Below are 12,814 nucleotides of genomic sequence, written 5' to 3'. Positions count from 1 at the left end.
CCACTGCAGGGTCCGGCCAGAAGCCGCGCAGCACCGGGCCCACGCCGGCCGGGAGAGCCCAAACGCCGGGGGCCGGGGCCCGGGGCCCGGGGCCGGCCCCGCCCCACCCCGCCCCACCCCGCCCCAGAGCCCGCCGGCGGCCGCGGGGCGCACGTCGCCCGTCCCTCCTGGACCCGGCCCCGCCCCCCCGGGCGGAAGAGCGGGGCTCTCGCGAGAGGGGCGGCGGCGCTCCCTCTTCCGGCGGCAGCGGCAGCGGCATGGCGCTCTACAACTTCAAGAAGATCACGGTGGTGCCGTCCGCCAAGGTACGGGCGTCGCTTCTGCGCCCCCCTCCCCGTCCTTCAACGCGGAGCGAGATCCTCCCGCGAGGGGGTGGCTCGTTCTGCGCGTGTGGAGGGCGCTACCCCTTCCCCTCTTCCACCCCTCGCGCTGCCGGCGTGGCCTCGGCCTTCGCCTCCTCCTCCTCCCCCTACCTCGGGACTCGTGGACTCGCCCTGGGCTAGTACTTCTGGACCTGGCGGCCTGTACCATGTAGAGTGGCGGGGGGACACACGGAGCGGGGAGTCCTGTCAGAGAGGGGCACAGCCGCCGAGGAGGGATCCTGGGGCTGCTCTTTTCCTCAGCCCTGCGGGGGTGTGGGGGTGGCCCCCCCAAAAAACCCTCCCGTCTTCCAAACGCGTGTCACGCTTAGCCTAATCGCTGCGCACTCGTGCTGAATGAAGTTCTCTCGTCTAACGAAGGAGCGTTGGTGGAAGGCCTGGTGCGCGGAGCTCCTCGCGGGGCTCGGGTGTGCTGTGCTGCACCGCTCGGCGCGGCGGGGGATGGGCCTGCCGACCGCCTCGGGCCTTGGGCTGCGGTGGAGCGGCGGTGGCTGCCGAGCCGCTGCTGTGGCAGAGGTGGACGGGGGGACACCCGGCAGTTAATTGACACAAAAACCGGAGAGGGAATGTGCAAACTGCGTAGTACCTGGAGATGGGAGCCCGTCGTTCAGGTGTTTTGTCCTAAAACTTATGGTTGCAAACCATGTGTGACGTGGATGTGCTTAACTGGTCTGCATGCCTCTCCGCCAGAATGAAATTAATGCCTCACACCTTTTTTAGAACTTAACCATTTGTGTAATTAATGTTTCTTTGATTGCAGGACTTCATAGATCTGACTTTGTCAAAGACTCAGCGGAAGACTCCAACTGTCATTCATAAGCATTATCAAATCCATCGGATTCGACATTTTTACATGCGAAAAGTCAAATATACTCAGCAAAATTATCATGATAGGCTCACTCAGATCTTAACAGATTTCCCCAAATTAGATGTAAGTGTTTTGTTGTTTGGTCATAAAGGAACTTTGCTTTCATGGCTTACAGGAGTACTTCTTCAACAGCCTGTTTGTTGTATTCAAGTTTATTTTGGCCTGAGCAACATCTTGTTCGTTCACTGTATAGATGATTTTGCCTGATTCACAGTAGATTTTACTGGGAGTAATTTTAGGCAAACTTGTCCTGCAAAAATAGTATCTTCCTGCTAAGAAGGGTCTAAATTGTGCCCATGGGTGGTCATTGAAGAATGAGTTTTACAAGGTTTTAGCTGATGAAATATATTTGCCCGAAGTTGCTGTTGAGTGAAGAGAAAGTATATTTGTTTTTTTTTAACTATGTTGTTTCTGCTCATTTCTTCTCTGTGGATGTGTATATAAATTGTGCTTATGGTTAGGCTTCCCTAGAAAATATTTGCAGGAAGTAAGAAATATCCAAATATATCACCTTGCTTCCCATCTTCAGTTCTTCAGAAGTTACTTTGATAGCATAAACATTGTTCTTGACCCCGTAAAGGATGGTGTTGGAAACAGACTCTGACAAGACGCACATAGTCTTAACTTCCCAACAACTGCACCTGGATCCGCATGTCCAGTGGGACCTTTTTATAGGCAGTTTTCTGCTCATGCTTAAGTTGTTGACCTGCAACCGTATTTTTTGCTGATGTTTTCATATCCAGTGAGTGTTACTGCAGAATTCCTACAAATATCTTCTGTATTGTGTTTATCATCACATGATGAAATTTCTGAAAGTACATAAATAGATGAAATATTTTGTTTAAAAGATTTGAACTGAAGATGCTGCTTCCTTGGAAAGCTGAAGGATTTATTTGGGCATTGAAGAAACCTTTCTTACCCAGTCTTACACAGAATTTAATCTAGCACTCGGAAAAAGAGGGGAATTGATATTGGTGCTGTGTTTCCGATATAGAGTTTTCTGTTAGAAACTACTTCTGCAGGCTTCTTGCAGTTTCCTTATTTAAAAAAAAAAAGTCTTCAAAGTTGTAATACGGATTATTGTACAAAGCAAAAGATGAAATGGAAACTCTGTATGAATGAGTCCAAGATGTATTTGCAGAAGAAATTCAGAGAGGTTAAGATTTATGTATTCAATGATGAAGCGGATTATTTTTCTTAAGTAAGAGAGTAATGAAAACAGTTTGGCTTGTATTGTAATTTGTGTTCCTGTACTGGGAAAAAAAAAAAGAACTTATATAGTTGCCAGGAAATAGTCATCTTAAAGACAGAAAATATTAGGCTTAATTTTATTTTATGCTTTTGTTTTAGGATATTCATCCTTTTTATGCAGATTTGATGAATGTTCTCTATGACAAAGATCACTACAAGCTGGCTTTGGGACAGATTAATATTGCCAAGAATCTGATTGACAAGTAAGGGACAGTAATTTCTTCGATTTTGTACCTCTCTGGTTAATTGTTGGCTAAATTCTTATATCTTGTCTCCACAGTGTTGCTAAAGACTATGTGCGACTGATGAAATACGGTGATTCCCTTTACCGCTGCAAACAGCTGAAACGTGCTGCTCTGGGACGAATGTGCACGATTATCAAAAGACAGAAACAAAGCTTGGAATATTTGGAGCAAGGTTTGTGTTATAAATTGGCTAAAATAAGGCATGTGAATTGGATGTAAGATTTATTCTTACACTTAATAACACTTAAAACAGTTAGAAGAATGTGTTTAATAGAGAATATAGACCCAAGAAACACAGAAATAGTTTCGAAGTCCCCAGATACTTCGAATTTATTTTTTAACTAAATAGTTTTCTCTTTGAAAAGCCTTTAAATTTTATGGTATTACTAACAGTTGTAAATGTTACTCTTTGCTTAAAAGTCACAGCCATGCCTTTATTTATCTTTATTTCACTGATGTATTTGAAAAATAGGGATAAACATTTTCCAAACATTACTCCTTACTTCAGGCTTATTCTTCCTTCAGGTTATGTTGCCTGATCTGATGGGGTTAAAAGACAGTGGTCTTAATTTTTAAATTAATTAATAAGGTTTTTTTTGTTGTATGTAGACACTGGTGGAGTTTACAAGCTATTACATGTTTTCATAAAGGATCAATCAAATTACAATGTTGGAAAAGTTATTAATTTGTACATAAACAATTGAGCATAGGAATTTTTATTCCATTTCAGTAGAAGTTAAATTATCGCAAATATTTAAAAAGTCTTTTCGACATTTTAGTGCGACAACATCTGTCTCGTTTGCCAACCATTGATCCCAATACACGAACTCTTCTGTTGTGTGGCTACCCAAATGTTGGAAAATCTAGCTTTATAAATAAGGTATGTGAATGTTTTTTTCAAAAATAATAGTGAGATACGATTTAATTAAAATAAGGTAACATTGAAACAACATGATGATATTATGGCACTGTCTGATGTAAGCAGTAGCAAATTCAAACGTGTGAGTAGAGATTGAGTGAAATTCCTGGAGGGATAAATGGAAAATTACAATAGATTTCGCTCTTGAAAACTGTTACATTTTCCAAAATAGAATGTGTGCCATTAACGTATTTTTCTGATAGGTAAATTCTTGCAGAGAAGCCAGAATAAGCTTTTTTAGCTTTTTTTTTGTAGCAAAGGAAGTGTATTATAATTATGATCTACTGCTTGCAAGTTCAGGAAACATTCAGTAAATGTGTCTGAATAAATCTTGTTTTAAGGTTACAAGAGCAGATGTAGAAGTGCAGCCTTATGCCTTTACCACAAAATCTCTCTTTGTGGGACATACGGATTATAAGTATCTGCGCTGGCAGGTAAGAACTGTTACTATTTTGCATTTTCTTTAAAGAATTAACTGGCTATAATCTGATTTGCCATTTTGCAATGTGAGTTGCAGTTTTGTCTCATGATGAGACATGCTATGCCTGAGAGTTGCTGTGCAAGGTACAGTGTGCCAAATGAGGGCAGTGGTCAAAATCTGTTCTAAAAGTGTACATCTATGGGTGTGTTTTCAAATTGAGGGAAGAACAGAAATGGAATTACTGGCTAAAGCCAACTCAGTTTTAATCACTATCAAATGCTGGGCCAGGCTGGGGCAGGGCTTTCCCTACTTGTTCAATACTTGGAGCATTGGTTATTTTGAAACCTCAGTCTTCTCCCATTACTCCATTTTCACATTCTCAATTTGGCTGAGTTTACAGTCTTATTTAGGACTGAAAGGAAAGAGTATTGCTGTCTTAAAAAAGACAATATTGACCAGAAATCAGGCACATATACTGAAATAGTGTGTCAATTATCCTGTAATATGGCCTGACTTAATTATGTTTGTTTTAGGTGGTAGATACTCCTGGTATTTTGGATCATCCTTTGGAGGATAGGAACACCATCGAGATGCAGGCTATAACTGCACTTGCACATCTTCGTGCTGCTGTGCTTTATGTGATGGATGTGTCTGAGCAGTGTGGGCATAGCCTGGAGGAACAAGTAGAGCTCTTCAGAAATATTAAGCCGTTGTTTGCTAACAAGGTAGGTTTGGTTTACATTATTAAGTCCCAGGTTTTTATAACATGCTAACTTGACTTACGGTTCTTTTTTTTTTTTTCTTAGCCACTTATAATTGTTGCAAACAAATGTGATGTGAAGAGGATTGCAGAACTTCCTGAAGAAAGTCAGGTTAGACTACTTCTCCCTTTCTTCTGACTTTTACAAAAATATTATGCGCAAGTGTTGTGGATGGATAGCATTTGTAGTGGGCAAAAACTTTTACATGACCATTTCTATGTGTAACTATTGAATAAATCCGGCTGGCAGCCGGTCACAAGCGGAGTTCCCTAGGGCTTGGTTGTGGGGCCAGTCTTGTTCAATATCTTTATTGATGATCTGGATGAGGGGATCAAGTGCTCCCTCAGTAAGTTTGCAGATGACACCAAGTTGGGTGGGAGTGTTATGTGCTGGAGGGTAGGAGGGCTCTGCAGAGGGATCTGGACAGGCTGGATCAATGGGCAGAGGTCAACTGTGTGAGGTTTAATAAGGCCAAGTGCAGGGTCCTGCACTTCGGCCACAACAACCTCATGCAATGCTACAGGCTTGGGGAGGAGTGGCTGGAGAGCTGCCCGGCGGAAAAGGACCTGGGGGTGCTGGTTGACAGCTGGCTGTATATGAGCCACCAGTGTGCCCAGGTGGCCGAGAAGGCCAACAGTGTCCTGGCCTGTATCAGAAACAGTGTGGCCAGCAGGAGTAGGGAAGTGATCGTGCCCCTGTACTCGGCACTGGTGAGGCTGCAGCTTGAATACTGTGTTCAGTTTTGGGCCCCTCACTACAAGAAGGATGCTGAGGTGCTGGAGCATGTCCAAAGAAGGGCAGCAAAGCTGGTGAGGGGTCTGGAGCACAAGTCTTCTGAGGAGCGGCTGAGGGAACTGGGGTTGTTTAGTCTGGAGAAGAGGAGGCTGAGGGGAGACCTTATCGCTCTCTACAACTACCTGAAAGGGGGTTGTGGTGAGGTGGGTGTTGGCCTCTTCTCCCAAGTAACCAGTGATAGGACAAGAGGAAACGGCCTCAAGTTGCACCAGGGGTGGTTTAGACTGGATATTAGGAAAAATTTCTTTACCGAGAGAGTGGTCAGGCATTGGAACAGGCTGCCCAGGGAGGTGGTAGAGTCACCATCTCTGGAAGTGTTCAAAAAAACGTGTGGATGTGGTGCTTCAGGACATGGTTTAGGGGACATGGTGGCGCTGGATTAATGGTTGGACTTGATGATCTTGAAGGTCCTTTCCAACCTTAGTGATTCTGTGAATAGTGTAATGGAAAGTAGTTTTCCAGGTCTTGACCCGTATCTTTCTAAGTACTGTCTTATGTATATCCTTGCTGGAATAAATGCCAAACAGAGGCAAGTCCTTAGTGGTTTCAGAAATCTCTGACGCTGTGAGAACTTTCAGTTACTGCTGTAGTTGGAAGTAAGACTGCTGAGCCTTGTTCAGTGATTATTTCAGTAAGGATTCAGAGTCGATGAGTGCTAGACCGAGAGATGTTGCTGAACAGTTGCAGAGAAGGTCCCACTGGGCGACACATGTATATGCAGCACTAATTCTTTTGTATCTACAAGTTCAAGGACACATAGAATTTGTGTTTCTCACTCTTTTTCTGTTTTGTTTTCCTTATGGGTTATTTATAGGTGCCTTTTTAGAAGCAAATAACTACTTTCAAAAGAAGAAATAGATTAAATAGAACTGTAGTTGTAAAGTTTCTGTCATCTTTTTAGAAATCCATTCTAATAAAATAGTAACAAGTTGCATGTGTTGATACTGGATTGAGATTTCTGTTCATAATGTATTGGTGTATTAAGAAATGGGCAGGATATAATTCTTTGAGATAATGTTTCTGTTTTAGAAAATATTTGAAACTTTTGAAGCAGAAGGGTTTTCTGTAATAGAGACAAGTACTCTAACAGAAGAAGGTGTAATCCAAGTTAAAACAGAGGTAAGTCTCTTTTCTCTCAATTTAATTCCAAATGGACAGCTAACATTTTGCCTCATTTGTATGAATTTAATCTCAGTCAAACTGTGCATTATAGTGTAAACTTTAAGCCTGTTATCCTTTTATAGCCTGTTGAGCCTCAGTGGACTTCCAAATGGAAAAGTATGTCTAATACAAATCATAATTTAAAAAAAAATATGGTGAGTTTTTTCTGAGTCCTGTTGCTTTCTGTTATTGTCAGCTCATTGTAAAAAAAAAAAAAAAAAATTGTATGTATCTTTCCATAATATTTTTATATAAAATAATTCAGTGCTTTTGTAAGAGCTAGGGATATGGGAGATTAGAAAGAAGATGAGATGTGAAGCTAGATATTTGGAATTGAAAGCCTACTGTGCCATTTGTTGTATGAGGAAGGCTTCATTCCTTACCTAATGTTGCCATGTGTGCTTTCAGGCCTGTGACAGACTGTTAGCCCATCGTGTTGATACTAAAATGAAAGGAAATAAAGTGAATGAAGTATTGAATAGATTACACTTGGCCATGCCAACCAAAAGAGATAACAAGGTAGGCTATGTTTACACCTTTTTAGTGTTATTTCCCAGTACTTCTTAAGTAGGATAAGAATTCTCTCATCTTAACATGTGAACAGATTAATATGATGAAATTTGCTTAGTTTTTATCTGCAACTGCTGGTGGGAGAGTCATCTTGGGATTTTGTATTCTTTAGAAATAATTACTCTGCAGTGGTGATCTATAGCGTTATAAAATATGGATTGAAACTTTTTTCCCTTTTTTTATTGGGGTGGATTGTTGCATTAATTTCAGGAGCGGCTGCCTTTTATACCTGAGGGAGCAGTAGCGCGTAAGAAACGCATGGAAGTAGACACACCCAGGAGGAAATTGGTAAGTGGCATCTCTTACTTAGGAAATCAGCAGATGGATTTTAAATTTGCTCTATTAACGCATAGGTTTTAAATTAGATGGTATATAAAGCCGTGTGTGTCTTTGCAGGAGAGAGATCTTGAACTTGAAATGGGAGATGATTACGTTTTGGATCTTCAGAGTAAGTATTATACTTAATATACGAATTAAATATGATAAGAATCAGTACTATTATTATTAAGCAGTAAAGTTTGGCTGTTTCAGTCTTAAAGGGAGAATACCTAAACTTGACTCCTTTCAGTTAAGTACCAATGCCATCATGTTATTGCATACTAGCCTTTACTTCTGCTCCAGAACTGGTGATCTTCAGCGACTGTCTTTGTTTTGTAATGTCACTCAGTTGTTTCCCGTCTTGGAGTCACAGACCTATAATGACTGGTCTGATGATTCCAGTGTTTTTTCCTTTCCATTTAGTGTTGTGCTATCTCATTAATTCCTGATGCTTTGTTAAGAAAGTATCAATGTGAGAGAGACTGCATGTATTCTGTTCAGCTGGATATCTCTTGCTTATTATGGCTTGGCAGTGGATTGTGTCCTTATTGAACAGTATTTGGCAATAGGAAGGAGGTCAAGAGTATTTGTGAATATGTCGGAGATGCTACCAAATCCTTGCCATTTAGGGATACGGCACTTTTTAAATTGTGATCTGAGTGGTATTTTCTGTCATTGAACATTCTTTGAAATTATTTTTGTCTCTTTCTTTTTTGTTACATTCTTAAGAATACTGGGACTTAATGAATTCATCTGAAAAATATGATAAGATACCCGAGATATGGGAAGGTCATAATATACTTGACTACATTGATCCGGATATAATGAGAGTGAGTTTTCCGTTATTCTTTTTACACTTTTCTTGCCTCTTTATCCCTGTATTTGTTTAGTGTAAATTACTGTATTTGTAGATTAAAACCAGTATTTCATGATTCTTTTACATTGTCTGCACTTTCCATGGGAAAAGATACTGTTTTCTCAATGATCCAAGGACAGAATTTTAGAAGAATGGAAAATTGCTTTACCTTGTCAGAATGGTGGTGATCTTATCTTTTCCATCCTAAAATATGAGGCTTGCAGGAGAAATTATATTTCTTCATTCTTTGACTACAGCCAGCAGGAACGTAGCTGTCAAACTCTACGTATTATTAATAATATGAAATTCACCATCAAATTTATATCTGCTGATGTATGATGTTAATGGAAATGGACTGAATTCTCCATTTTTATTTAATAACAAGCACAGTTCTTATTTTTTGCTGCTTTTTAAGAAGTAGTGAGTGCAGACTATGGAGCCTGCCTGTTATGCAGGTGGATTCATCTGAATCGCTGTTTTTCCAGACTCATGCTAAAGGTAGAAAGAGGTTTTTTTTAAAAGTGTGTTTCCAGAAAAGGCACAGCTAGCACAGTTCACAGTATAGTACATCTGCATTCACGCAGTGGGCAGCTTCAGGGCAGTCACACAAATACAGGCAAGCTGTAATGTGATGTGATCAAATAAGTCTGCCTAATAGTGTGCCCCATAGGTTCACTGTAATCTTTATCACCAGCTGTATTAAGTGTGGCTGGAGGGGTAATGATAATGTAGTCATGTAGTTCCTTCCCTGAAGCGTCTGCGTGCTGTCATGGCCCTGGGCCATGCAAAAATATAATGCTGAGGATTTTAAGTCAAGGATTTCATGAGCATCTTCATTTTCATTTCATCTCTTCAAAATCTAAGAAACTGGAAGAGTTAGAGAAAGAGGAAGAGCTGAGAGAAGCTGCTGGAGAATATGACAGTGAACCAGAAAGCGAAGATGAAGAAATGATGGAAATCCGACAGTTGGCACAACAGATCCGAGAAAAGAAGAAACTGAAAATTCTGCAGTCAAAGGAGAAAGATACTCGAGGTCCGAGGATGCCTAGAACAGCTAAGAAGGCAAGTATAGAACATATTCTGTAGTAAAATCTTGCTGATGTGTAATAACTTTATGAAAACATAAAACACTATTGGGTAGTGGAACTGATCACTTTTTCTCATGTTTGGCCCTCTCCCTTGCTTCTTGCTTCCTTCTGTGCTCCTGGGAGTTGTGGTCACTACTTAGTTCTGGAGGCCAAACCAAATGAGTGACACTAGCCCTTTTTGTTTTGTGTCACGCAAATGAGTCTTTTGTAAAATTATATATTGCAGAAAATGTTTTGAAGGATGCCGTTCAGCTCATTTAATTGGATTGCTGCATCATACTTTATTGTTGTTGTTGTTAACACAAAGAATTAGGAGAATTTCATACTTAAAATTATGTAAGATTTGTTATGGAGCCCTCCCTATCCTGGAAAAGATTGTATGTATTTCTTTTTGGAAGCTAGGTATCATACTTTCTAATGTCAGAATCTCTTGTGACCAGTCCAAGACTATTGCAGGATGACAAACTAGACATTTTGAGAAAACGAATCTTGCTGATTTTGAACCCAGTATTTCTTATCTTCCCCAAAGTGTGTGCCTTTTGGGAGAGAAGGAAGTATTTCTGACTGAAATACCTTTCTTTGTCACCTTCCCCCCAAAAAGGCAACTATTTGAAAGATCTTTAGGGTATGCTGGGACACTACAGTCCTGTGAAGAAAGAATTCATGGGTGGAGAGAATCATGTTGCAATAAATGAGATGTGAAATTACAACTTTCATCATCTGCTTTTGGGGTGTGCCAAAGGAATAAATACGCGGTGAATATAATGGGCTCATATATGATGGAACCATACTTTGTTGAAAGAAACATGTTTTCTTAACTGTCTTTTTTCAGGTCCAGCGGAAGGTGCTAGAGAAGGAAATGACTGATCTTGGACTCGACATGACTAATAAAGATGATGTAAGTTTTTGCTAATTAAACACAATGTATATCTAAAAGGGATCAATTTCATAACATGCTAAATTTCTTTGAGCATATTTGAAATGTCTTTTAGTGTTGGCACGAGAGAGAGGTGGGATCTATTGAGGAGAAAATAGGAAACTCAGATGAGGCAATTGGTACTGGAATTTTTGAGTGACGTGATCAAAACATGTTGGGTATGCTGAAAAAATAAATGTTTATCAAGAATCACATGCATATATGCACTGCTTTCTGTTAGAACTCTTAGAATTTGTATAGGATTGAAGAATGGTGTTTGGCTAAACGTACTACTTCATTTTCAAGTCTGCTTTGTTGGATAAGACACTACTACGTCAGAAATAGTAATAATGACAGGTGGGGCCTATCTTTTTACCGTTCATTAATTCTGTGAGTTGTCATTGAAGTTTTTGAGGGCAACTGGCATCTTGAGATGTAAGACAGCTAAAGTACTTCAAACATAAACTTGCCTTTGGGAGACATTTAATTTTATCAGAGACAAAAAAAAAATCCATTCTGTACAGCAAATACAGGAGTATTATGGCTATCTAGATCTTGAGACCTCCAATTCTTTCACTAAACAAAGAGTTAGGAAGCAAGGAATGTCAACACTACACATCTGAAGCAAGCATTGATGCTTCTCAGAGCTGATATGCCATGTTGATTTAGGAGTGATCTCAGTGCAGAGGAGTTTAATACTTACACTGTCGGATGGTATGTCTTCATGTCTGAAACTCTTTAGGGCTTTGTCCTGTAAACAGGACACTAATCTTGGTAGGTTTCTTCATTGCTTTTTTGCTGTCGCAAAATTGTTTCACTATTGCTATCTATTAATTTGTCTTGTGTCTTTTTATCCATTACTTATGAATCTGCTCAGAAAAATGTCAGAAAACTGGAGTTAATAATTGTGAGAAGAACATGCTAATGTTCACCAAAATTGGAGTATTACTGCAGGACAGAAAGGCAATGCCCAGCAGTTGACCAGGTCTTCATGGAATACTATGGAGTAACACATCTAATGTGTCACAACAGTCCACTTCCTGTTTTTTCCTATTAGTCTAACTAGAAATGGAGCATGTCTGAGATGATTGTTTCTGTTTTTAGTAAATAAAGTGACGATTTGAATTTCAGGCACATTATGTGAGAAGATCCCGTAGTGTTACAAGGAAACGTAAACGTGATGAGTCTGAAACCCCTAAATCAGTGGCACGCAGTCGCAGCTGCTCTCGCACACCACGGGATGTTTCTGGTCTTCGTGATGAAAAGGTTTGTTGAAATTATTTACCTTTATAGCAATTAAAACAACATGATTGTACTTAAACCAGCTTCTGGGAAACTTCCTGCTAGGCTGGTTATGTTTGTCCAGAGTTCATCTTTCTTCTCTTTGCAGCTTCATCTTCTGTTCGTTTGAACTCTTTATACTTCAGAAATGCCTAGTTCATTCTTAAAAATAAGTTGTAATGATACAGACTAAGAAATTACATTTTAAATTCTTGTCTAAATGCAAGTATGAAGGAAGAGTTCTACAAGCTGTGGAGTTCCATCTTTAGTAAGTTAGGAACTGCGGGGATAGCGCTGTCACATTGTTAGTGTACTGGAAAAAGAAGAGTTCTGCTAAGGAGGGTTAGTGTTGCTTGCAGTGATGCTGTTCCAGAGGCGCAGATGGTGGCCTGTGTTGGGCGCTAGTTCATGTCCTTGTTACAGTAATCTAGATTAGTGTTTTTTTAAAAAGAAGAGCTGGTTACCCGAGGTACTGAGGAAGTTACTCTGCATGTGTATGTGTGTTCTTAAATAGATGGTGAAGAAGGTCAAGACTATGGCAAAGAAAGCTCAGAAGAAAATGAATCGCCTGGGCAAGAAAGGAGAGTCGGACAGACACATATTTGACTTGAAGCCAAAACATCTGCTGGCTGGAAAGAGAAAATCTGGTAAAACACAGAGAAGATAAGCAGTCTTCTGAATTAAAGCTAATGAAAACGAAGTTTATTAAAACTAATTTCTAGTCCTGTCTTCCTTTTTAGTAATATAGAGTGTTTAAAAGGTGTGTGGTTTGTGTTAGTGGTTAGGACAACTTGAAGCTCAGATAAAGTTCTGATACTTTGATCTTGCAGTTCCAGGTAATACCATGAGAAATTTGTCGATACCAGTGCAGAAACCATTTCTAAATAAACATTGAAAATACCACTTTGTTCCATTTTCGTCCTACCGACCTTTAGCAGTAAAGCATTTGAAGTTCTATGTAGAACTAGATTTAAAATGAGGTTA

At 40.2% G+C, this 12,814-nt stretch overlaps 1 protein-coding gene across 1 annotated transcript; it reads left to right on the top strand.

Annotated features, from left to right (window-relative positions):
• Window positions 1-257: 257 nt before the first annotated feature.
• Window positions 258-12,564, top strand: GTPBP4 (GTP binding protein 4; the record flags this gene model as incomplete). The annotated part of the gene is made up of 17 exons (XM_082015348.1): window positions 258-305; window positions 1,141-1,311; window positions 2,599-2,702; window positions 2,780-2,916; window positions 3,524-3,624; window positions 4,005-4,097; window positions 4,618-4,809; window positions 4,891-4,956; window positions 6,670-6,759; window positions 7,210-7,320; window positions 7,582-7,659; window positions 7,768-7,819; window positions 8,419-8,519; window positions 9,410-9,607; window positions 10,466-10,531; window positions 11,681-11,815; window positions 12,345-12,564. The coding sequence occupies 17 exons, from the start codon at window positions 258-260 to the stop codon at window positions 12,495-12,497; spliced, it is 1,896 nt and encodes a 631-aa protein (XP_081871474.1). The 3' UTR covers window positions 12,498-12,564.
• Between the last annotated feature and the right edge of the window lie 250 nt (window positions 12,565-12,814).

The sequence above is a fragment of the Phaethon aethereus genome, assembly GCF_964289735.1.
Source record: "Phaethon aethereus genome assembly, chromosome: 2".
In the NCBI taxonomy this organism is placed as follows: Eukaryota; Metazoa; Chordata; class Aves; order Phaethontiformes; family Phaethontidae; genus Phaethon; species Phaethon aethereus.
Note: the sequence above shows the minus strand (reverse complement) of the source record. Positions and strands in the feature narration are given on the sequence as shown.